General features: G+C 41.2%; 1 protein-coding gene across 1 annotated transcript in view; it reads right to left on the bottom strand.

Annotated features, from left to right (window-relative positions):
• Positions 1-654: 654 nt before the first annotated feature.
• Positions 655-22,913, bottom strand: part of LOC104081652 (DEP domain-containing mTOR-interacting protein) — a gene marked incomplete at its 5' end in the record, with an annotated part of 49,170 nt that continues 26,911 nt past the window's right edge. The window contains 3 exons of the mRNA XM_009584486.1: positions 655-1,058; positions 19,931-20,035; positions 20,701-20,771. Of these exons, the coding sequence (XP_009582781.1) occupies positions 930-1,058; positions 19,931-20,035; positions 20,701-20,771 (305 nt within the window). The remainder of the gene's footprint in view (positions 1,059-19,930; positions 20,036-20,700; positions 20,772-22,913) is intronic.

The following is a 22,913-nucleotide window of genomic DNA, read 5'->3' as shown; positions in this document are numbered from 1 at the left end:
ATTGCTTCAATTTGAAGTGTACTTTCTCTACTGGAGCATCTGGATGTATCATTGCTAATGCTAATACTGTGAATTTCCCACTTCAACGTGCCAAATTTTCTTCTTCTAGGAATAAAGGTGTCCAAAATTTCTCCGAAGTGACAAACGACAAGACTGAGACACCTTTCCTTACAGAAAAGGAAAAAAAAAAATCAAGATTTTACATTTGAGCACCTAAACCAGTGCGTAGGCATCTAAACAAATTTTCAAAGGCCAGATTTTGCAAAAGTACCACACGCTTTTCCATTTGCATGATCTTCTATTTTTCTTTCTAGAATAATCTGTATATTCGGTCAAATCCAAACATTCATACCAGAGTATTCCCTACAGAGAATGAACCTTTTTTTCATGCATTTGCAGTTCATTTGTGTTTGATTGCAATCACGCCAGCATTCAGTCAGCTCTCCCTCGGCCCAAGGAGAGAGCGACTGCAGCAGCACATGCTCCTGGGACAAAGCTGGACACCAGGAGGATGTTTACCAACGTAAATATGTCATGCAAACCACCTGTGACATCCTGACCCCACAGTATTTGGTTCTTTCACCTCCTGAAGTGCTTTGATCCAGTGGTGGACTGTGAGGAAGCCTGCACGGCCTCTTAGGTGGGAAACCATTCTGACTGATGCAGACATGGCTGGAGAGACAACCTAAAGGCCTTAACCTTGTCTCCGTTGGGCAAAGAAAAGTCCTTAGTGAAAATATGCTGGTATCTATTGTTCACTTCTTAGCGTAATCACCAGTGCTGTCACTGTTAAATGAAAGAGAGCCCCCCTCCCCTAAAAGCAAAATCATCTATTTAGACACAGCAACGTTCTGCCTCCTTGTGTCATGCCGCTCCATGGTCATCACTATTTCCCTCACAAATATATTCAGTAAGAGTTTTTTTCCTTCTCAGGACTCTGTTTCTTCCATCACTTCCATCACAATCGTTCGAGGGCCAGTCAGGATGAGGTTGCTCACTGTCCTGTAATCCACATGGAGAACGTTGAGGCCGTTGACAGACACGACAAATTGGCAAACCTGAGGAGAAAGGCAAGCAGCAGAAGTTATGCATCAGACTTCTTTTGGTAAGGTTATTTACAAAGACATACTATCAACTCCTGTGCAAAACCTCCAGAACTCTTCATACCATCTCATTCAGCACTCTTAAGAAAAACACTTTTCTTAGAATTAATCTGGCAAGTTAATTTTTCGTAAAATTTTTTGAAATATCACTGCAACTTTCAAATCTGTGGAATTTTGAAGTCCTACATGGATCATTTTTCTTATAACAATGATATTTTTCTTATAACAATGATATTTTTCTTATAACAATGATATTTTTCTTATAACAATATTTTCTGATATCAATGGTGCATTGCAAATAATATGGGACAAGACAACTCTGGCCATTGCAAAGAGTCTGTTATCCTTAGTTTGTCTTAAACGCTTCCATAGAAACCATTTTAGACAGCTCTTGGTAGTCACAGTGAAAATATGCATCATGTTTCCAGGCTCAGGGCAAGGTTTGGATGATGACTTCACTAGATTCAGTGCCAGAACCTCCACCAGTACAACATGAACCTAAAGGATCCACATTCTAGGAAATAATATCATGGAAGATGAAGTCAGTACTAGGATGGATTAAAACGTCACTGCCATTTTCAGGAGATATTCCTACACAGATTTAGTTCTTTCCATTTTTTATGTGAACGGTTTTCGGTTTTCTTCAGCAAGTATGACTCATTAATTAATTTCAAATATGCTAATATTTTGTTTTTAAAAGACGTAACAAATTCAAATTGAAAGTCTTCTATCGTCAGAGGCTGTTTTCTGTCCAAAAAGTCTTGATGGAAATATTCTGACCAATGCCACTAAATATCTTAAAAGAGTTAATCAGAGAAAAAGTCGTATCAGCATTGTAAAAAACTGACGAGGAAAAGAAAGATAACAACACTGATTCCTCAAAAACATTAAGCCTTTTCTGTATCTAATCATAGTATTACAGTATTTGGTAAAAAGGCCAAAAATGTGTAGTGTCTAGATCTGTGTTTTTAATAATAAAAATATGGAGCCTAAAGCAACAATAATATCATCCTGATGTTTCAATGAAAACAATACATTCACCAGAAGGTTACCTTACTCATAAGTGATCCTGAGTGAGTACCATTAGAAATTTTCACGCTTTATTTTATATTTTTACCTTTCCTATTTAGGCAGAAACACAACACAGAAATGTACGCAGAAGAGGTGGGAAACAGCTCTGGTGTCTCCCATTGCTAGTTCTGAAACAGATTTTCTTGCAAGCCAAGTCATTTAACTTCTGTGCATCAGCTACCTTCCCTCTCAAGTAAAACATGTGGTGAAACTCCATTCATATTTGTGCAAAACGTACAGAATGTAGCTATCGATGTTCCGTTTAAGGAAAATTATAGAGGAAGCAAAGCCAACCCAAAAATGTAACATTTCATCAAAAATGCCAAAGATTAAAATCTTTGCTCCTTAGAGCCTCTGCACAGAAACAGCGGCAGCAGCAGCCCCTGAAGGGAGGGCAGACCCCTCTCTTGCACCTTACCCCTTCAAACTCAGAACTCTTCTGCAGAGCTGAAGATCTTGGAAGTCAGCCTTACTGGTAGCCTAAACGATCGTCAAGGTATGGCAGTCAGCAATACCACTTAGCCAACTTCCACAGCAGTATAGATGTATCTTTCCTATACACTCATATGCTATATTTCAGCTGCAAGTAGCATTAGGAAAACGGTTCAGCTTTTACATGCAGACAAAGCCTTCTGAATTTTAAGGATTTTGGTTGAAAAGGTAACCCATCATCCTCTGCAGTGTGCCTCGATTAGTATTTAAGAGGCATGTCTATTTAGTTTAAAATGCAGATTTTTACAGTATCTATAGGGGTCTCAACTCCCAGCGGTATTTCCTAACGCTTTCTATGGCTTTCCAAGATTGTATCAAGTTTTACTGAATTATAGCTCTGGCTCCAGAATAATATTTGGGTTGATTTAAAACAGACCTGCAGAAATAACATTGTCTCTTCTGGCTTAATGCAATTTTTGGAAGTTGAATGGCTGACGCTTGTTTTACTGCTGCATATTCTCAGACTTCTCGAGTTACTGAAATCCCAATGCATGGGACTCGTGTTTGGCCAGGGACAGGCATGCAAGCGTGTGATGGATAAATCTGCATGCCGGATCATGTCAGGGGCATTTGGGGGCCTCCAGGGACCGTCCCTGGCAGAGGAACAGACTTTCCAGACCGGCCAGCCACTCGCACCAGGGCTGCAACGGTGTAAATGTGGACGGTACAGGCACCGCAGCACTGAACAGCAATCTGGATGCCAAAGAATGAATTTCTTACGCAAAAGACAAGAGTTGACATGTCTGCGTTCTCAATGTGTTTGTTTTAATGTACGCCCTTGGCGATATTATTAATCAGCAATGCGTATGGGCTGAGAACAGCCCTCTCCGTGCCGTCCTTTGCACTGGATACAAATGGCTTATTAGTTTCACCATTTGCAGTGGGTAGGATTAGATGCAAAAAGTCCACCCAAGCCAGACGAGAAGAGAAATGTAGAGAGGAGGACAAGGCACAGAAGAGAGTACTTCTGTCCTAAAATTGCATGAAAAGACCTGTGAGGAACAGGAGATGATAATAAAGAGCCAGTCACCCTGGGGGCAGAAAGCTCTCTCCGTGGCCATCACTTGGCCAGTGCCCCCAAGGGCTGAGTTTCTGCAAATTCCAGATCCAGATCCCTCAGGGAGAAAGAAAGGAGGAGCCATTTGCGGTGTCCTCCAGTCCTGACGAGGGGAGAGAGGTTTGCACAGCCTTCGGTATGCTGAGTGCCCTCTACTCACCCAGTCTTCTTCTGCCCACCCTGGTTTTCCATCCAGCGCTGCATCCAGCAAAGGGAAATGAAAGGCAGCACTGCTTCGTGCATTTTGGCTGTCATCAATCCTGCCCCAAAAAAGCCCACATCGTGTGTTGCTCTCTTGGTGAGTTACAAAATGAGCGAGAGCGAGCGAATACCCACAAACCAGCCCTGACTGAGTATACTGACCCACATATTATCATCTCAGGAATTTTCTTAAGGAGACTCGTTTACAAAATCGTGATGATTTAATGTTACATTTATAAAAACACATTTGAAAAAGCTGTAAGTGCTCAGCTCATAGCTACAGCTGTTAAGGGCTTTGTAGCTATAAACATGTAAAATTTCTCTGTTGGTTTCCACACATCAGTAACTATAACAGATAATAAACTAAAGTTAAAAGAGCCTCAAAGAGCCTTTTATTGCTCATTTCCTCATAGCTCTCCAAGGAGCTTGACAGGAGATAAGCATCCATTTTTATCCCTCAGACTTCAAGAAATGACAAAGCGCAGAATAAATTCCGACCATTTTGTTGGTCAGGATGTGGCGATCTAAAAACCACAGAAACAATAACAGTTAAATAAAGGAACACCGAAGTGAAAAGACTCCCTTCATTAAATTCAAATATTTGAATGTTACAGTAATAAACATTTATTGTTAAGTATTTCAATTTCCCACCCTGGCGTACAGCAGCCCACAGAAGTAGGGACAGCAGAAAAGGCACCTCTCTCTTCCTGCAGGTTTTCACTGGCACATGCAGAAGGTTTAACCAAATCCAGGTGTTCCCAGGAAAAGGAAAACTTCAACTTTGGACTTACATTTGAACAGAAAGGATCTGGCAACCTATTGCTTAAAGAAGTTTGCAAAGATTTGTCATGCCATTTATCATCAAACTGAAGATGGCGAGAAGAGGAATTATAATTAGTTACCATAATGTTTAATGGCCAAAATCAGGATTGTGCTGTACTTGGAGCTGTACAACCCTTCCCCCCCCTCACTAGTTATTGCTCTTCACTCTACAGCAAGCTTTGGCTGCCGGCCCCTCCTTGGTCTTGCCAAGCTGCCCTGGAGATGTACATCCACACTCCCTGATTTTCCTGCCAGGAGAATTGCCCGCCGGCCAAACCAAAGCCCCGCTCCCTCACAGGCAGCTGCCTGCACCGGGGCTGGACAGCTGAGCCAGCGTTGATCAGGCGCTGCGGTCAGAACGACTGTGGGATGCTCCCGAGGGATGTCAGAGATCGGCTGCAGGCATGGGCATGGAATTGCACAACTCCCTTAAAGCAAATTATTGAATAAAAACATTGCATACCTGTCACTAATTCTTACTTAGCATTCTGCCTCAGGACGATCTTAATATTCATGAATGCTACAGGAATATTATTTGAGGATAGGCAGCTAGCCAAGATCCTCGGATATTCAGATGCTGTTTGCACCGTAGGCTTTAGTCACCTGTCCTTTTTTAAATTTTATATATACATATAAAAAAAATCCTTTAAAAATTTCCTTTCTTTTTCCAGGCACACTTTTTAGAAAGGTGCTGTGAAACATCATGAAGAGCTGGAAATTCCCACTGCAGAATTTGGTTTAAGTGACAATTGCAAAGTTCTTTGGGACAGCCCTAAAAAAAGCATTTAATTTTACAGATGCAAAGAGAGCGACCGTTCATCACGGGTTGCAAAGCAAGTAACAGCTATGCAGAGTCAACAGATATTATATCTCAAAACAGTAGAATAAGACCATGATTACACAGTCACTTTAATTTGACATAAATTTTAGAAAAAGGTTGGGATGAAGAGGAACACAAATGCCCGCACCCGCATACAGGAGGCAGCGTGGCTGGGGTGGCTGGGGGACTGCCCTTCCCCACAGCAGCGAACGTGTGCGCCCATTGCAGTGGCCATGGGTTAAGGCTCTAATTCTCAACGGATTTATCATTTACATTTCGGTGTCAGGATCAGTGTCCGGAATCCACTCTGCTTTTTTTTTTGCTAACTTCTTTTAAGAAAGAGAGTGTAAACACTATTACAAATACAGTTCAAATAGGTACCGAAGAAATCAATGTTACCAAATACAACGTAGGCTTGAAATTCTTGAATACAAAGCTAGATTATGCAATGACACATTGAAGATAGTGGCAAAAACACTGGTTTTCAGCAGTACTGATATTTTACCCAATTATCTGGGGCAGTAATGGGACCATTCAGCTTCTAAGACTGCAAAGCACAAAGTCTCCACCAGCACACTTGAGTTTTCTCCTCCAACAGCACCAAGGTCAACCAAATGGCAAGGTTTTCACTGGCTGTTTGACACTGATAGCTGCTCTGGCATCAGGTGTTAACAGCGTAAAGAGATGCTGAAAACATTGCCACCAATTCACTTCCATTGAAGGTGTGAATATTACTGTACGTGTGGCAACTGCATGAAGGAAAATCTGAAAAAACGCTGGAGAGAGAGTGAAATCCAGCCTTGTAGGAATCTTTCGCTCTGGAGCAGCCAGGATTTCACCCTGGACTCTGCGCAGATCTGAAACAGATTTCTAGCAGCTGGCAGCTCAAACCAGGACCACGTCCTGCTGCAAAGCAGATCCCTTTGAAACCAAGGTACTTCAAAAGTTATTAGCACATTGCACAGAAACATGCAGTTGTTGGGAAAGCTGTGTGTGAGTCAGGGCTGGCTCAATAGTCCACCATGAGACAGACTCGATTTAACCCTTTGCTCTGGTGGTAATTTTCACACACACTGATTTACATATAGCTGCCGGAGAGTTTAGGACACGCTCCCTTGACTATTATTTCTTCTTATCATCTGATGTGACGCCGAAGTCATACAGATAATTTTTACTTTAAAACAAGCCATTCCCAAAATACATGGAAGAATGTATTGGTTTCTTTTTGGTCTTTTTTTTAAATCTTACTAGCATCAAACAGGAATGATGAATTAAGGCAAATGTAGGAGTTATTTTCAACCCTGGAAAGTTCTTCAGAAATTTTCCTAAGAACTAAAATAAAAGCTTCCAAGTATAACTTCTTTCAGAGCTGTCTAAAGAAAAGTGTATTTTGACAATTTTACAGAATAAAATTGATGCCAGAATTGACAATATAACTATTTCAAAAAGAATAGTCCGATGTTAGTGTTTTTGCTTTTCTTCTTGGTAATGAAATTTAAAATTAAATCCATTATAGAAATAGCCTGCTTACATTTCTGTCATAGAGATACCCTCAATAATTATAAATAAATGCTTTTTTCATGTCCTACTAATCCTACAGGGACAAGGATCAGCTGGCCAGTTTGAGTAGCTCAAGCTTATAATTGTTTCATTATGGTATTCTGAAACTCACTGTGATCTTCCAGAGGACAGATTCTTCACGTGTGGTTAGCAAAACCATCTATTTTCTATGTGTAATCTGCACGACAGACCTGCGAGATCCTGATTTCTATTAAATATCAGGCCATGCTGTCAGTAAGAACCCTTCCTTACAGGCCCCCATGCAAATTGGGGCTGAAGGATTAACATTTTGAATTGTCAGTGACCTGGAGACATCTTAAGCAGAATACCCAACAAACCAAGCTCTTCACACTTTACAGATACTTTTTAAAACTCTGGGCCAGTTCTAAGATAGAAAACTTACTGGTTGATTCCTGTGGTACGGCCACAGCTCTCACCTGTGAAGGTTACTGAATGCTGAAACTGAGAAGGAAAAAGCAAAGCAAAAAAAGAAAAGATATTCTTTATGATTGCTTGTTTAAAAAGGCGAGATATCTGCTTTGGCTTTTCTTGTCTTGCTGACAGATTTCAGCAAAATTTGGAGAAGGCTCAGGTGCTACAAGAATGTGACATCTGAAACACAGCTTTCCAGCCTTCAGCAAGGAGGAAGGGGACAGCCAAGCTTCCAACATTTTAAAGGAAGAGTTATGCTTCCAATGGGATTTCCCCCCCTCACATTCCCCTTGCTCCTCTGGGGATGCTGGGAACCGCTGCTCCCATTCCCGCCTCCCCAGCACTGCTGCGCTCTCAAGCAAACAGATGGAAAGCAAGGCGTCGTTTTTAAAATCTAATTTAAATATGAAATATGAAGGAGTTGAGAAATGAGTGAAAGTAAACACTTACTCCCATCTAAGGCTGTTACTTCGTCACAACAAAAAATTACACCGTTTCTACTTCTTATTGCAGTTACCATTTAAAAAGGAGCTATTTACAAGCGGGTAACCACGCAGGTTTGCCCTGCCGGTTGTTAAATCCCTTGAATAAATCTTCCGAGCTAATTACCACATCATCACCTTCTGCCTCACACACCGCGCCATGGGTTTGTACACAGAACCCTTAGTGACAACACCAGAGAACGAGGTTTCCCTCTCCTTAGGGTGAAAAGAACTAATCTTACTTTTAAAAGAAATGTGGAAAAAAAAGGTTTGTTTATTACGAGCTGGAGCAGTAACCTGACCTGGGACCCCACAACCCTTTCTGTCGGCAGAAGGGATACCCTCAGCCTGAATTGCCACGGACTCTGTGGATCCAGCTATCAAACCTCTTCCAAAGGGGAGGAGGGTTTGTAGCAGGACGTGGTGCCTGCACCCCCAAGAGGTGCCCCTGTCCCCTTGTGCTGGCTCCGGGGAGCAATGCGCCAACGCCAGGCACCGCTCCCTTTTAATCTTGTGCCAGCAAAAATAAATAAATGAAAGGACTTGTCTCCAGGCAAAGTAAGTTCCCTGATGTGCCTGACATGGTTGGAGGAAGAAGGCAATAGATATGTGAAAGAGGGAGATGAAAAGGAGGTGAAGATAGGATCAACCTTTCTGGCAGCAGCTTACACTTAGATCGGTAAACTGAAGCTTAAGTTTTCAGAGAACTTAAAGTCCCAGTGAAATCAATGGCAAGATGGATGTTAGGGTAGAAGGAACAAGCGCAAAGAAATCTGAGGCAGGAGAACAACGGCAGAGGAGAGAGGGCACAGGAATCAGCTTCTTCTTTTACCCCCTTACACACACAACCTGCATTTATGCTGATACAGGGGCTCTTCTATTTTAATAGGTAACCCATAGCCATAAAGCAGAGGAATCCTCATGCTCAGCAAAGAGCCCAGGCCACAGAGATGCTGAACACGCTGCCACAGAAGAGTCTACGACACAGCACTAACCTTCTTAATAAAAGCAAACACAAGTATTTGCTCCCACTCTGCTAAGCTTTACATTGTCATACTGGAATGAGGAAAAGAGATGAAAATCAGAGGTCCTAAAAATTATGTTTCCAGTTAGATTTTTATCTATATCTTCTTCGGTTTTGTTTTTTTTTCCCAAGAATTCATGCAATCTTGCTAGGATTAGTAAATCAAAGCTGGAACCTAACAATTCAAAACCTACTGCATGTTGCTGGAAGGTTAAAAAATCATGCAATGTCCTTTTCTACATAACTGAGGTTACTGGATGAAACAGAATAAATTGCAGCTGTGTGTTCAGCTCTGTAAATATCTCTAGCAAATGTGTAATTGGCTGTAGAGTGGGTGGTGTGGGAGTAGGCAAGTATCCAGGTCTTGCATAAACACAGGATTCTCCCTCTAGAGGGATGCATTTCTTGTTCCATGTTTACACCAGTGTTAAGCTGGCTCACTGTCCCACCAGTGGGCTAGAAACTGGGTACCAGCAGAACATGGTACAATGCATAGCAGAGAAAACCAACTCCGTTTAAAGAATTACAAATGTAAGCATGTAATTCTGGCTCTCCATCTTGAACTGCGGCTGCGGTCTGGTATGGTTGGTTTGCCTGAGCAAGGCTTCATTACATACTACTTTTTTTTTTTAAAAAGGAGCTGAATTTTTTATAGTATTCCAAACTCATCAGTCTCTAACTGAAAAAAAAAAACCCATAACTTAAACAACATAATATAAAAACTACACAACATAAAAAATTAACAAATACATCTAATAAAATAATATATATTTTGTAACATAATATAATAAGTCACCTGATATAAAATTAAGTCATAGATTCTCAAAGGGCCACATCATTGATTCAGATAGTCTGTCCCTCTCTCCCTCCCCACTGATGGGCATCAATGGGAATTTTAGTCTTTTTTTTTCACCAGGAATAGAATGAAACCATTGCTGTGGAAACTCCACAAACAGAGTAGACAAATTAAAGGGGGAAAAGAGCCGACCTAACAGCCCATGAGAACAACTCTTATTCTGGGGTGGGTGGCTTTTGGTCTGCACGCAAGTCTCGGCTCTGCAGCGGCAGAGTTTCCCCAATGGATTGACTGAGTGGTCAGACAAATTCCGACACAGCAAACGGCAAATACTCACGTTGGTAAATTAAAGCTATCCATAGATACCTGGAGGATAATAGCAGTAAGGACATGGCCCTAATTGGGAATTGGTGTGTAAAATGATTGACTTAATCTGAGTCCTAGCAAGAAATACCCACAGGTAAAGCCGAGCTGGGCTGGGCCACATCAGGAAAGCAAACCAGTGACTGCACACTTAACTTTATAAGCATTTTTATTGTATACTGCAATTTGATACCTACCACAGAACAGCTCTGAAAATGTTAAGTAACTCCAACGCCTAAAGGTGGCTCTGGGTGAAATACTGCATCAGTTGGACCAGAACATGGAGTCTTAGCTTAGAAAAAATATCTTTTTATGCTTGGCTTGACCTTTTTGTGTTTTTTTTTTTTTTTTCCCGGTATATCTACACCTAAACCAGAGTTGCTTAAAGAAAAATACACATAATGAATAAAGAACTTAAAAACTATGTATCAGTTTACTTACAAGGACAAAAATAATTAGACTAGACTAAACTAACTAAATGGAGTTCGTTTAGGGCCCATATTAGTTAAAAATAGTCCGTAAACCAGCCCAAACAAGGGAGTTACAAGGGCAGTCAGATCTATGCAGGGCACCCTCAGCACCCTCCGGTATCAAGACTGTAATGAGCAGGAACGGTCTGCGCCATTTGAGACAAACAGCTGCTCTCTGTTTGCACAGACAGAAGTGCAATTGTTTTTCCATGTGTTTGACTAGCTAAACAGAACCGTGGCTTTAATGCAACATGTTTCCCGAATCATTCGCTTATATCATGAAAGGAAGGCAGCTTGTGTCTTGAGCACCAACAAGAAAAGACACGGAGAAGTGCAGGGAAGGGTCTGCAAAGTAGGCAGCGGGGAGCAGCAGCATCCCCGAAGCGCTCTGGGCAGAGAGCTGCGGTAGCCACGATGCTGTAAACCCAACATTATCTGAGGAACCCTTCAAGGCTTCAAGTGAAATGGATATTGCAACTAAACCTAATAATACAAAATGCTTTTCATCCTCAATTGAGAGCAAAAGCAGTTCAAAATGACAGCATTTTGCTGTATTGGCCACTAATTTTATGTCTTTTTTATAGACACTTAGGATATTCTTTTTAAGGTTTCAGCCATTCTGCAGCAGTCCAGCAGTGGAATAAGTTTTTCAGATGACAGTCCTCTCTTTTGAGAGCCTGGACTACCTAAGCGTGACCTGCAATAGCCTAAGAAAGCTCAAGCAAGGGTAAGATCCCAGCTGTTCTGGCTGGCACTAAATCTCGCCGTTCAACGGGCTATAGACCACGCTGGAATTTGGAAGCTGTATCAAAACACAAGCACAGTCCTGTTTTACAGTGCAGCTGAAACCAAGACTGCTTTCTCTCTTTCTGAATGGCTACAGCTGTAAGACTTCAGAAACAATCAAGAAAGCACTTTCATAAATGCAGGGTGTTCAGATATCTGGGTTATCCTGCTGTAAAACACCACTTACTCGAAAAGAATTTTTAAACCTACTTTTTATTAAAATAACGTGACTAAACTTAAAAACCACACTGACCTCCAATTACAAACCTGCAGACAAGTATTTTTTTCTGAATTGTATTTGCTATTGATGAGAAGGAGCCAATGTACAGACACAAGTACAGTAGGTCACTTGTTGCCCAACAGCATTTTAGGTGACCAGCCTACAAACAAGTTCAATTCTAATGTCAACTACACTGCTGTAAATGCAGAAGAAAGACCTCTGAGGTATTATGAAACTTTCTGTATTTGCATAAGGTTTCAGCTGTTGTAAAGAAAAAAAAAAGTCATTTTATTGCCCAGTAAAACTCTCTCTCTGTTAAAAGAGTCTTTAGAAAAAATCACACAGAGTTATTGGAAACCTAATACTGTTCTGTAGGCCAAAATTCAGGTCTGGGATAAGCAAGTAAAACCTTGCTAAACCTGTGTCCTGTAAGTTTAGGAGACAAAAAGGAAATTCACTGTTAAAGGTGAAATTTATACTCAAAAAGCTAAACCAACTCCTTTTATACTTTACATAGGCATTCCCACTGCCTTAATTCCTTTCTCCATAGTGACTAACTGGGTCCTGTTGTTCAAAAACAGGACTGAAAATCAGAAAAAGAATTTTTCTCTGTTTTCTTTTGTGCGTGTAGTTTGCAGTTTACATCCTGCTGGAGTGATGTTTGAGCACTGCGCTGCCCGTCTGCGTGGGACGGGATCTTTCCCATATTTTCTATACTTCAGGTGGCTGACTTTTCACACGCAGAGTTTTGATTTCTTTATCATATAACAGTCCGTGATAGCCACAGCAAGCACCTAGTCTCTAGTCCAATATAAAGCTGGCTGATTTTTTTTAGGTGATTTTATGCCCACTGACTCAGAAGAACAGAAGCCCATAGTCCACTGAAGCAAGTGCAGTCCCGCACCCCATCTACTCAGTGGTGACTGTGCGCTCGGAGACATCTGCACAAGGGTGGAGTTCACTTAACCATTTATGTCAGATTTGTTGGCATTTTCCATCCATCTAATCCCACAGTACTTTACAAGAATATCTATGTATTCTGGTAGGAAAACGGTCAACGTAGATGTACAGAGGGTTTGTGACAGGGTAAAGAAGAGAATCCAAATCCAAATTGTCTTCCATGTGGCCACCATGGGGCAGGTTCCACCAGCAGGCCAGCGGTATAGTGTCTCTAAGACAGTCTCCTGTCACTCAGAGAGGTCCAACAATGATAGGGCTTCCACCACGGCAGAGGAATAAAGCAGACTGAGTAGCTGGTGCAGCAAAGGGGCAGAAGAGAGACTGATTCGCAGCTCATCCAATGCTGCACTGGGATTCCCAATGACGAGGGGAAAGGGGGACTGCTGAGAAAACATTTCATGATTTCCATCAACCTAGAGTCACTGTGCTAATGCAAAAGATGATCAAGGCCATAAGGACTCTGTCGTTGCACTAGTAGTATTCTGTAATGAAAGCAAAGGAGAGATTTGCCAAACCTTGTCTCCTTTTGGCAACCAGACAAAGTTCTGGCAGTGACACATAATGCAGCTCCCAAAATCGTGTTTTCCTTCAGTAGGAGAAGCCCCTAGCTGGTGAGAGGGCTGAATTTACAAAACTCTCAGAAAAGAGGAGATGGGTGCAATGCAGCCTGCTGCCCATTACTCATAGAACTATGTTACTGTCGTAATTTTGATGGCAATAATCCCAGAATAGTTAGAGTATCAGGGTTTTAGGGTAAGTCCAACCTATTGAAAAGTGGTAACAGGACTCAGTCTAAAAATTTTGGGAACTACTCATTGAGGTTAATTAAACATACCCACTGGAAATGGAAACTTTGGGACAGTTACAGAGGCATCACCACACCTCTACAGCAAACTCCTTGAGCAAATGACCACAGACCAAAAAGAGGAGGCAGGCACAGAGTAGGAACACCCACAAGTCCAACCTATTGAAAAGTGGTAACAGGACTCAGTCTAAAAATTTTGGGAACTACTCATTGAGGTTAATTAAACATACCCACTGGAAATGGAAACTTTGGGACAGTTACAGAGGCATCACCACACCTCTACAGCAAACTCCTTGAGCAAATGACCACAGACCAAAAAGAGAAGGCAGGCACAGAGTAGGAACACCCAGGCACAGATTCATGCATCAATGGGGAAAGTATGGTGACTGCTATACATGCTGTTAAACAGTTGTCAAGGACAACGAACCACTAATCCATTTTTCATGTCAATGGCAGAGTTGAGTATTTTCACATTCACAAATATTTGATCTCTTCCACCTTCTGTTGAATCATTATGCTACTGACTAACACAGCTGCCTTACTATATTTTTCTTTAGAGTCTTTTAGAAAGATTTCTACTAAAGATCAAATGAAAACAAAAAAATAGCATCCACACTGTTGACCATTATGTTCTTACTAAGCTCTTAACATGTCCTAATGTGACAACCACTCTTCTTGAGCATGACTTACAAGATGTTCAAGGCTAATGGCTACCCTCCTTAGCTCACTCTCTCCAATCTCTGTGATGGATAGCAGCACATAAAATCTGAGGTTCTGGTTACAGCTGCATAAAGTGAAAGATGGAGCAACAACTTGTTTGAATTTTCTTTGGTTTTGCAAAACCAGGGTTGATTTTATGGTAAAATATCAAATCTGATTTCTTAAAATTAGATTTCTCTAAAGTTATAGGTGCTTGAATATAGCTTCCACATTTCTATAAGGGAGAACGGACCTTTATGTTATAGTTTATCATTAAATACTATCAGAAAATGAGGGACTTACTTATGGAGACATGTTTGAAACTTATATATACATCTATATTCAAGCCCACAGTAGTGGCATTCATCACATGCAGCGCTATGTGCATTTAGCTCTGCTGCTTCTCTATTTATGGACAAGCTATGAAAGCAGTTTGTCAGCAACTTTTTTTGAGTGTTCACATTACCAAATACATTCATTCTGAATTCAGTCTAATGTAATTATCAAATTCAGCAGCGAGCTGATAACACAGCTAAAGGAAAATACCAACCTGCCTCAGTGTTTTCATGCTGTAATTGAAAACAGATGGCAACTCGTGTAATTTATGCTTTTCTACAATCAGTAACGTGTTGGTATAAGATAAGAATTCTAAGACTGAATTGCATCTGCTTCAACAACACCATATGCTAGTGCACAGTATAAATATTTATCCAAACCTACTTCATCTTCTCATTTAAAGTTCAGTCATATGAGATAGTGAAAGTACCCTCTGGATACCTTCAATTAGCACTGAAGCATCTCCCTAGTGCTTTAAAGGGTTAGAGTCCCAGCACCAAACACTGAGGGATCTTCCCTTTCCTAAGCTTCATGGACAGGCTTAAATGGAGCCATGTTTGTTGTGCCTTCCTTATACAATATAAATCCCAGTCTTCAAGCTCTCGCTAGGCTGCCTTTAGGAGTTAAGAAGTTTCTCACTTACGATGTCCAAGCTTCTCTACTCGCTATCCTGTAAAACATTGGAGATTGGCCACAGCCATAAATGGGATATTTTTTCCTGGGGGAATAATTTTTTAAAAGATTTTTAGACTGGTTTATCTTGCTTGTCAGTTAAGCAATCACCAGTTTTGAGGTCAGATTGGCAAGGACCATGGAGTGGGTTTTGCATTTCTCTGCAGCATGGGGTACGTTCAACCTCCCGAGAATTTCACAGTTCAAATTTCTTCCTATTGCAGGAATCGAAGGCATTGGCAATGTCTCTGATATCACATGCTTTGGGGTTGGTTTTCTCCCGACTTGGCACCTTATAATGCATGGCTTTTAGTCCTTTATGTTACAAGCCTGTAATATTTTGTGACTGTGGCAGTATTTGGACTCTGTGGACTAATCAGATAGTACCAATGTTCCTTTGATTGCAGGGAGACTGGGCTTGATGACCTCGATGGACCTGACAGCAATCTGCTCCACAAAACAGTGGCTACTCAGTTACACTCGAGATTTGGCTCTTATTCTGCTAGCGAAATCATTTGAGAACCTGGTCCTGAAATAATCATTTGTGAATGTAGAAGACGATGGCACAGGCAGAAAATTTATGAGGCTGACCTCCTCTTTGCGCCAGCTTTTAAAGATCAGGAGAGCAGAACCACACTGAAATGATCCTGGCTGTACACCATAATCCCCAAGCAGAGCTCAAAACAGAAGGGGTTGGTACCAGTGACCATACGTGGTCCCCCAAACCCTCTGCGACTAACTGAAATGAAGAAGAACTAGAATAGGGTAGAAAAGCTTGAGTGGCCATTGGCAACTTGTATGACACAAAGACCTCAGGTCTCAGCTATAAATACTAATTTGCTCATAATCGGTTTAAGGAGACAGATACTCTTTAGCATTCTGCAAAGGTTAGAACTGGGCACTGATCTCTCCAGCCAAAGGGAAGAACAGATAATCAGCAAAATGAGTGATTATTTATCTCTTTCACAAGTCTCACACTAAGCTAGGTCTGCTCGTTTTGCCACACTCTGTTGCAGTGATGTCACACTAAATAACAACGTGTGATGCGTAATTTAAGTCACTGGTTTGAAGTCAAGTTGTGTAACTTTTCAAAGAATACTTGTACTTCAAAAACAGAAATTAACTTACAGAATAAAACACTGGAAAGAGTTTTTTCTGAGAACAACCGGCAATATTTAGCAGTGTCATCCGCAGAAACCTGAATTTTGCAACCAGTCAATACTGAATATTAAAGCAACCTGGGAACTTTAAAATCCTGCTGTTCCTGTCTTCCACTGCTGACGACAGCAGACAGCAAAACAGAGCTGCAAATAACTTAGAAGTACACATCGCAACACTGACTCCTTTCATAGCCCCGCATCGCCTCCAGCTCCCACTTGTTAATGTGCTTACAGCAACCACGCTCTTCACAACGCTGTCACAGGCAACCGCACTTCAACAAACCACGTCTAAAAATACTTTAATAAAGCTAATTGACGAGATATTTATTAAATTATTTGCTCAGCTTCACACTTGAAACCTCGGATTGTAAATGGTAATCCTATTTACCAGCCCCAGAAAAGGTGTCAAGACATAAAGCCAAAACCATTACACCCTCTCACACCTCTTCAGCAGACCATGCTAGTAGGGATTTTCTCAGAATTAAATTGTCTGAAAATCCCCCCAGAAGAGGATGTCCCATATAACGAGATGGCAAGTGCTGCCACGCAGAGGTGCGCGTGTGTGACGGAGACCCGTGCATCCCAGCCGCCCAGCACCGTGCCCACCCCTCAGCCGCTGTGTGTGGTCAGAGCTCCATCCCAAGCTCATTGAGATTTCTACCGAGACTCCCAATTCACAGCGCTTTGGAGCAGGCCAGGAACTCAGCCAAGGTCAGACTGAAAGCAAGACACCACAAAGTCCTTCAGGTACATGAGCCTGTAATGTTTACTGCTTTATATAATACACGGTAGAGTTTTAACTGCACAAAGTGAGGTCCTACAATGAGATTGTAGACAGCAGTCCTCCCTCAGCAATTTGTCCAGCGTAATGCAAAGACAGGAATATAGAGCTCTCCAAGAGAGGTAAGTGCAAAATCACAAGCTTTACAAATAAAGACACTTCCAAAAAGGATTAAACTAGATACATCTCCTTAGGAGGAAAAACCCTGCTGCTCCTGCCAAGAACTCTTCTACAAACTGCAACGCCAAGTTTTGGCTCTTCTTCAAATTCTTGCCCTTTTCATCATAGCCAACTTTCCTTGTTAGCGCTTCTTTGGTGTAGCGCTCAGAGGAACACTGGCAGACAAAAGCCTCTTGCACCAGCCCACCAGAAGTTACCGTGCCCAACGGTCTATTTTCGAAGTGCCCCTCCTGCAGCTTCCACACAGGGGAAGGTTTATTTTCAAGGAGCTGTCATCTAAAGCCCGTCATACGATTCCTTTAAATTTGCCAGATTGAAGAGTTCTGTAAACAGATGGATTAAGTGACATCGATTTTTAAAATTTTCAAATACTGCACTTTAATTTACATACCTATTGCCATGGGAACACCTCAACAAAAACCCTTATTTTCAAAGAAAACTGGCATTTCTACACCAGGGGCTAAAGGTATTCAGCGTTTCTGAAAATGGAGCACCAATTTTGCTGCCTAAACAGGGACTCTACTAATATATGGCCATAATGTTTTATGTGCAATTCTGCTCTGAAAAGTGATTTTACATAGAGATAGCACCTTTGCAAATAATCAGATCTATCCTTTGTGCAAATTCAAGGCAATATATCCCAATTTTACTGTCTAAAATACTGTTTGCTCCCCTCAGTACAGCGGACTATTTTACATTCTTATGTCTTGAATGGTTCAGGTAAACCTCTGTAACCCCATCAGAGTACATTAGCGCACGGAGAGCACGAATGGAAGACACAAGGACATAATTTGGTACATAAAACCAGTTTCAGAGGTGAAATATGAAAGAATCCAGCTTAACTGTACGTCCTAATGTGTAGTTGCAGAGCTGTCAGCATGAAACCAAAAGTAAAAACAAACCAAGGGCCCACTATATTCAGCTCTAAGCTGCTGTGTTCAGAAATGAAATCTCTAAGATTATACATATATTTTTACAAGTCAGGTTTCAGAATAGATCTACTTTACTGCTAGCTGCTATATTCAGAAAATAAAAGATGCTGTAAAGTACTAAATGCCCAAATTCAGGATCTAGAATATACACATGTTTTAGAATAAATTGATTATTTTTAAATTTAAGTCCTTTAAATTTTAGGCAGGATTACTTTTTGAAAATTATACTCTTCATATGAAAATTGTAACTGCATATTATATTTAGGTATTGTATAAAACATATAAAAAATTCCAGCTCCTTCAGGAATCAAGCCGTTTGCCAGCAGGATGTGTCAGGCAGAGTGCTGCCTGCACCAACAGGCTCTGCAGCTGCCATTCCCTTTCCCAGGGGTTTGCCTGCCCGTACTCAGAAAAAGTCAATGCTTCAAAGACAGCACATTCTTACAAGTTTCATGAAAAAACCCCAGAAGACAGAAAGAAGAAACTCCTGTAGTGCATTTGCTAAGGAGGGTGCCATGGCAGGTCTGGCATCGTGCGATGGGCAGGATGCTCATCTCTGGAGTCGTGGCAGCGCACACTGCCTCCAGCTTGGTCGGTGTGAACATAAGAGCAAGAGACAGCTGGGGTGAGTGTGATGGGAAAGGGAAATAAATTAGAAGGCAGGACAAAATTTGCAGCAAAGTGGTCTGCACGTGGAATTACATCTGAAACCTTCACCTGTGTTGTTACCATACAATAAAACATGACATAAGCTGATCATTTAATCTTTGTGTCTGGCCCAGCCTCAACACTGGAGTAGGCATAGCAGTTAGTTTCTTGCTTTTATCTGTTCTTGGCATAAAGCTTTGCTTTTATTTTTCCCACTTTACAAGAGAATAACTAATTCACAGATATTTGCAGGACGTGATCCAAACCCGTAGGTAAGTCAATGGGCTCTGCATTAGCAGTACAAAAGCCTTCACATGGAGTTTGTATTTATTTATTCTTAAATCCTGTATGAAAGTACTTAAACTCTTTATGAAATATGAAAGTATCATACATTCCTCTTTCCAAAATGTCTTGAACCTTAACTGCTTTATAGTGAACAACAGGTTATGCTAGCTTCACTTTTAATAGGTATGTCTGACTTTGCCTCTTCCTATTGTCCTTCCAAGTCCTCTTTGGTGGACTTGGCAGTGCTAGGTTAATGGTTGGACTCGATGATCTTAAAGGCCTTTTCCAACCTAAACGATTCTATGACTTCTATGACTTCTGTACAAGCAAAGTCCAGAAGCTGCATACCAACAACCACATAAATTGTAAAGTCAAGAGGAGGGAGGCTAAAATTGTGCAGAGTTGGAAAAAGGTGAAAATAACAAAAAAACCCACCCCAAACCCCACAAAAAAAAAAACCAATCACCAAAACCAACCAACCAACCAACCAAAAAAAAAAAATCCAAAAAAGAGAAAAGATCAAAAAAGCAACTTGGAATGGGTAAATGAGTTTCATGTGAAAAAGGGACTTGAAGAATCTCAAGGACAGAAGAAAAGACACAGGAGGGGGGTGAAAGGCAGCAGAACTTACTGTGTACAAATGCCTGAAACTGAGACAATGATCCTCAATCCTGGAAACAAAAGCACCTCTCCCTCCCCAAGTACAGGCAGCCCAAGAACATCACGGAGAAGTGTAAATACCCCCAGTAATTCGTCCCATTTTGAAAACCCACCTTCATCCCAGCCGCGGCTGCCGGCCCGCTGGGGTCCACAGCCTGGATGTGGCAGGGCTTGCTCCCCCGCACCACGAAGCCCCAGCCCACCGCGTCGCCAACGATCTGGAAAGAGAAATGAAGGATGTGATCACTTTCAGGCAGCTTGGTGAAATTCAAGGGGGCAACATCTAAACCGTTCAAGACATAATTTCAAATGTCTATACTTCCAACACATAGTAAAGGACGTTGTGTACAGGCTGCTATACCACTCATGGGAAAGGCTCTATCCAAATTATTCCTCTTGCTTTTAATGAACTTTTTTCATTGAACTAGGAGACTGTAAAAAGCAATGCTTCCAATGACTAGCTTCAAAAATGTCTTTACAGAAAGGCTTTCTCTAATAGTGAATATGCATCAAAATTTCTGTCCCATCACAGTCTAGAAAGACCTAAGTAGAAAACTTCAATTTGGGTAGGTAATCCACTCCTGCAGTGCAAGTATTACCAGAAGCACAAAGTCTAGATGAGTTTGTGTAATACAAATGTTATTGGCTTTGTGTAATTTTACACTCCATTTATGTCAGCAGTACTATATTGGCATAAAGACAGGATAAACAAGTGCAGAATCAGACCTGAAATGTGTGGAAGTACTGATAACGGAGTTTGGGATTTTAAAGTACAAACCTTAGCAAATGCAAATAAGCTCTAATTATCCCATCAGAAAATGTCTGTTTGGATTACCTTATGCATACAACACGCAGAAAATAAAGAAAAATACTGGAGACATACCGTGAAAGTTTTTCTTACGTATGGGGCTCCAGGCACCAAAAGCTCATCTGCAGTCACGGGTCTCTTTAATACTGTGGAGGTACATAAATGAATATTCAATATAAGCATTCCTCTAGAGTTTTTCCTAATAAATAAGATACAGTGTTGGGATACAATATCTTTTTGGTCCAACTTCTAGTTCTTGAAGACTTGCTTGAAAGTAGTAAAAGAGCCAAGGAAAAGACTGCAGAATAACTCTGAGTACAAATGATGAGATCTTTGGAAAATCAGGGCATTTAGCCAACAGACTTTGTTGTCTGCAATCAAGATCCACTAAACACTATCAATCACAAACATCGGAAGTGGCTGTTCCCGTGTCCAATGTTGAAGCAAGTGACCGACCTTCGTGGCAGGGAGCAGCTTTTCTTCCTGGATTGCTCTGTGCATGTTGGGTGCTCTCTGCTATTTCATCTGAGTCGTTTTTTTTCCTTAAGTAGAAGAAAATTCTGCTTGAGTCAGGAATTATCCCAACAGAGATTTCTGCAACTGTAGGCACAGATATCTAACCCCAACTTATCCAGGACAGCCTAGGTGATCTATAGCTGGCTGGGATTTTACACGAAAGGAAATACCAGTGAGTTGCTGCAGGTGATTCCCCATTGCCTTGCTATGTAATGGGGTAATTTTCCCCTGAACAAAGTAAATTCTGCCAAATCAAATTGATACCATTCTGCATACCAGTTTTTATGTGTCTATAAATGCTTCACAAGATGGAGGAAAATGGGAAGATATATGTTGTTCACCATATTTGCCTGCTTCACCTTGAAAATTACGGCTGCTTTTCTTTTAGTGATACATAATTTTGATGATGTCTGCCTTTTCAGTCACAGGTGGAAGATAAAATTTCCCACAGATGGTATTCTAAGACATTCATGAGTTTCTTAATGACATTCATGGGAGCAGGGAGAATTCTAGCGTGCAAACCAATATGTATTTTTTTTCTTTCCCATGGATTTTGACAAACTGTCATTTAGCCAGCGTTACACTTTGCAGAGCATGCCTGGTCAATGTAAAAAAACTGAATGATTATGCTCATTTGACAAGTCAGAATCAGGTAAATCATCCACGCAGGAGTCCCTTGCGTGCCTCCCTTCATTATACCTCCAGAAATGTTTTTTGTTTGATGATTGTTTTTCTACATGACTGGTCAAGTCATGACCTGGGGTTTTTTTAAGTGTTTGCCTGCAAGAAAACTCATCTGACAATACACCTCTGCCTTGTGTTTATTAGCACACAGTTCAGCTCTGGTTCTGGATAGCAGGAAACTATTTGTGAAAAAAATCACTTTATTGTCCAGCAGAGGATTAAGAATTCCTCCATAACATTTACATCTGACAGCCTCATGTTAACCTCTGTGAGATGATGTGTGGATCTTTACTTGCGCTACGGGAGAAATTACCCTACGTTGCCCATAATTGTATGATTCTTAAAAACAAGTCTGTTTATAAGTCCGTTGCTGTCTTCTTTCAAATATGAGTCTGTTAAAGCTATTCTGAGTTTGAAAACTAGCCCTAAGGGAGAATTTCTTTTAAAAAATTAAGAATTTATGCAAGGGCAACATCAGCCTATCCTTTCTCTTCCAGTGCTGTGTAATCAGCTGCATTAAAATAAACTTGTTCTCACTACTCGTGGGTTGACACTTCGTATATAATCAGAACCATAAATTAATGGAATAGTCGTCATACTTCACGTAACACACACATTTATGGATAGCGCATGAATGCTGCTTTATCTGTCCCAGAAAATTTTCCAATGATGTACTGGATCCAAAGAGCTCACCATACAAAATCTATCAGAGCATTTCTGGGAAGTATACCTGAGAGATATTTTGCCAAAACACAACAATGTGGCCCTCTTCATATATGGGCAAACACACTGCATATAGGGGTAAACACATGGGAAGGTGGTGCCGAATGCCCATCAGCAGCGTCTTCCAAGGACCCAATGACCACCTGCCTTGAGAGCCTTCCCCCAAGCTGGACAGCAGGTCTGGTGTAGGGGGTTATGGCTTCTGCAATCATACTGAGTCCTTCAAATTATTTTAATTTAGAGTCTCATACTGAATTCCCAGCACAGCCTAAGTAGAGGGAAGGAAATGTGCTAAAAGGAGAAAGAAAGAAAATGTCCCCATAACTATGCCTTTCTTTCTGATGGCCACTCTGCAGAGCAGGAAT

This window comes from Fulmarus glacialis, unplaced genomic scaffold (assembly GCF_000690835.1).
Source record: "Fulmarus glacialis isolate BGI_N327 unplaced genomic scaffold, ASM69083v1 scaffold4849, whole genome shotgun sequence".
NCBI classification, from domain to species: Eukaryota; Metazoa; Chordata; class Aves; order Procellariiformes; family Procellariidae; genus Fulmarus; species Fulmarus glacialis.
Note: the sequence above shows the minus strand (reverse complement) of the source record. Positions and strands in the feature narration are given on the sequence as shown.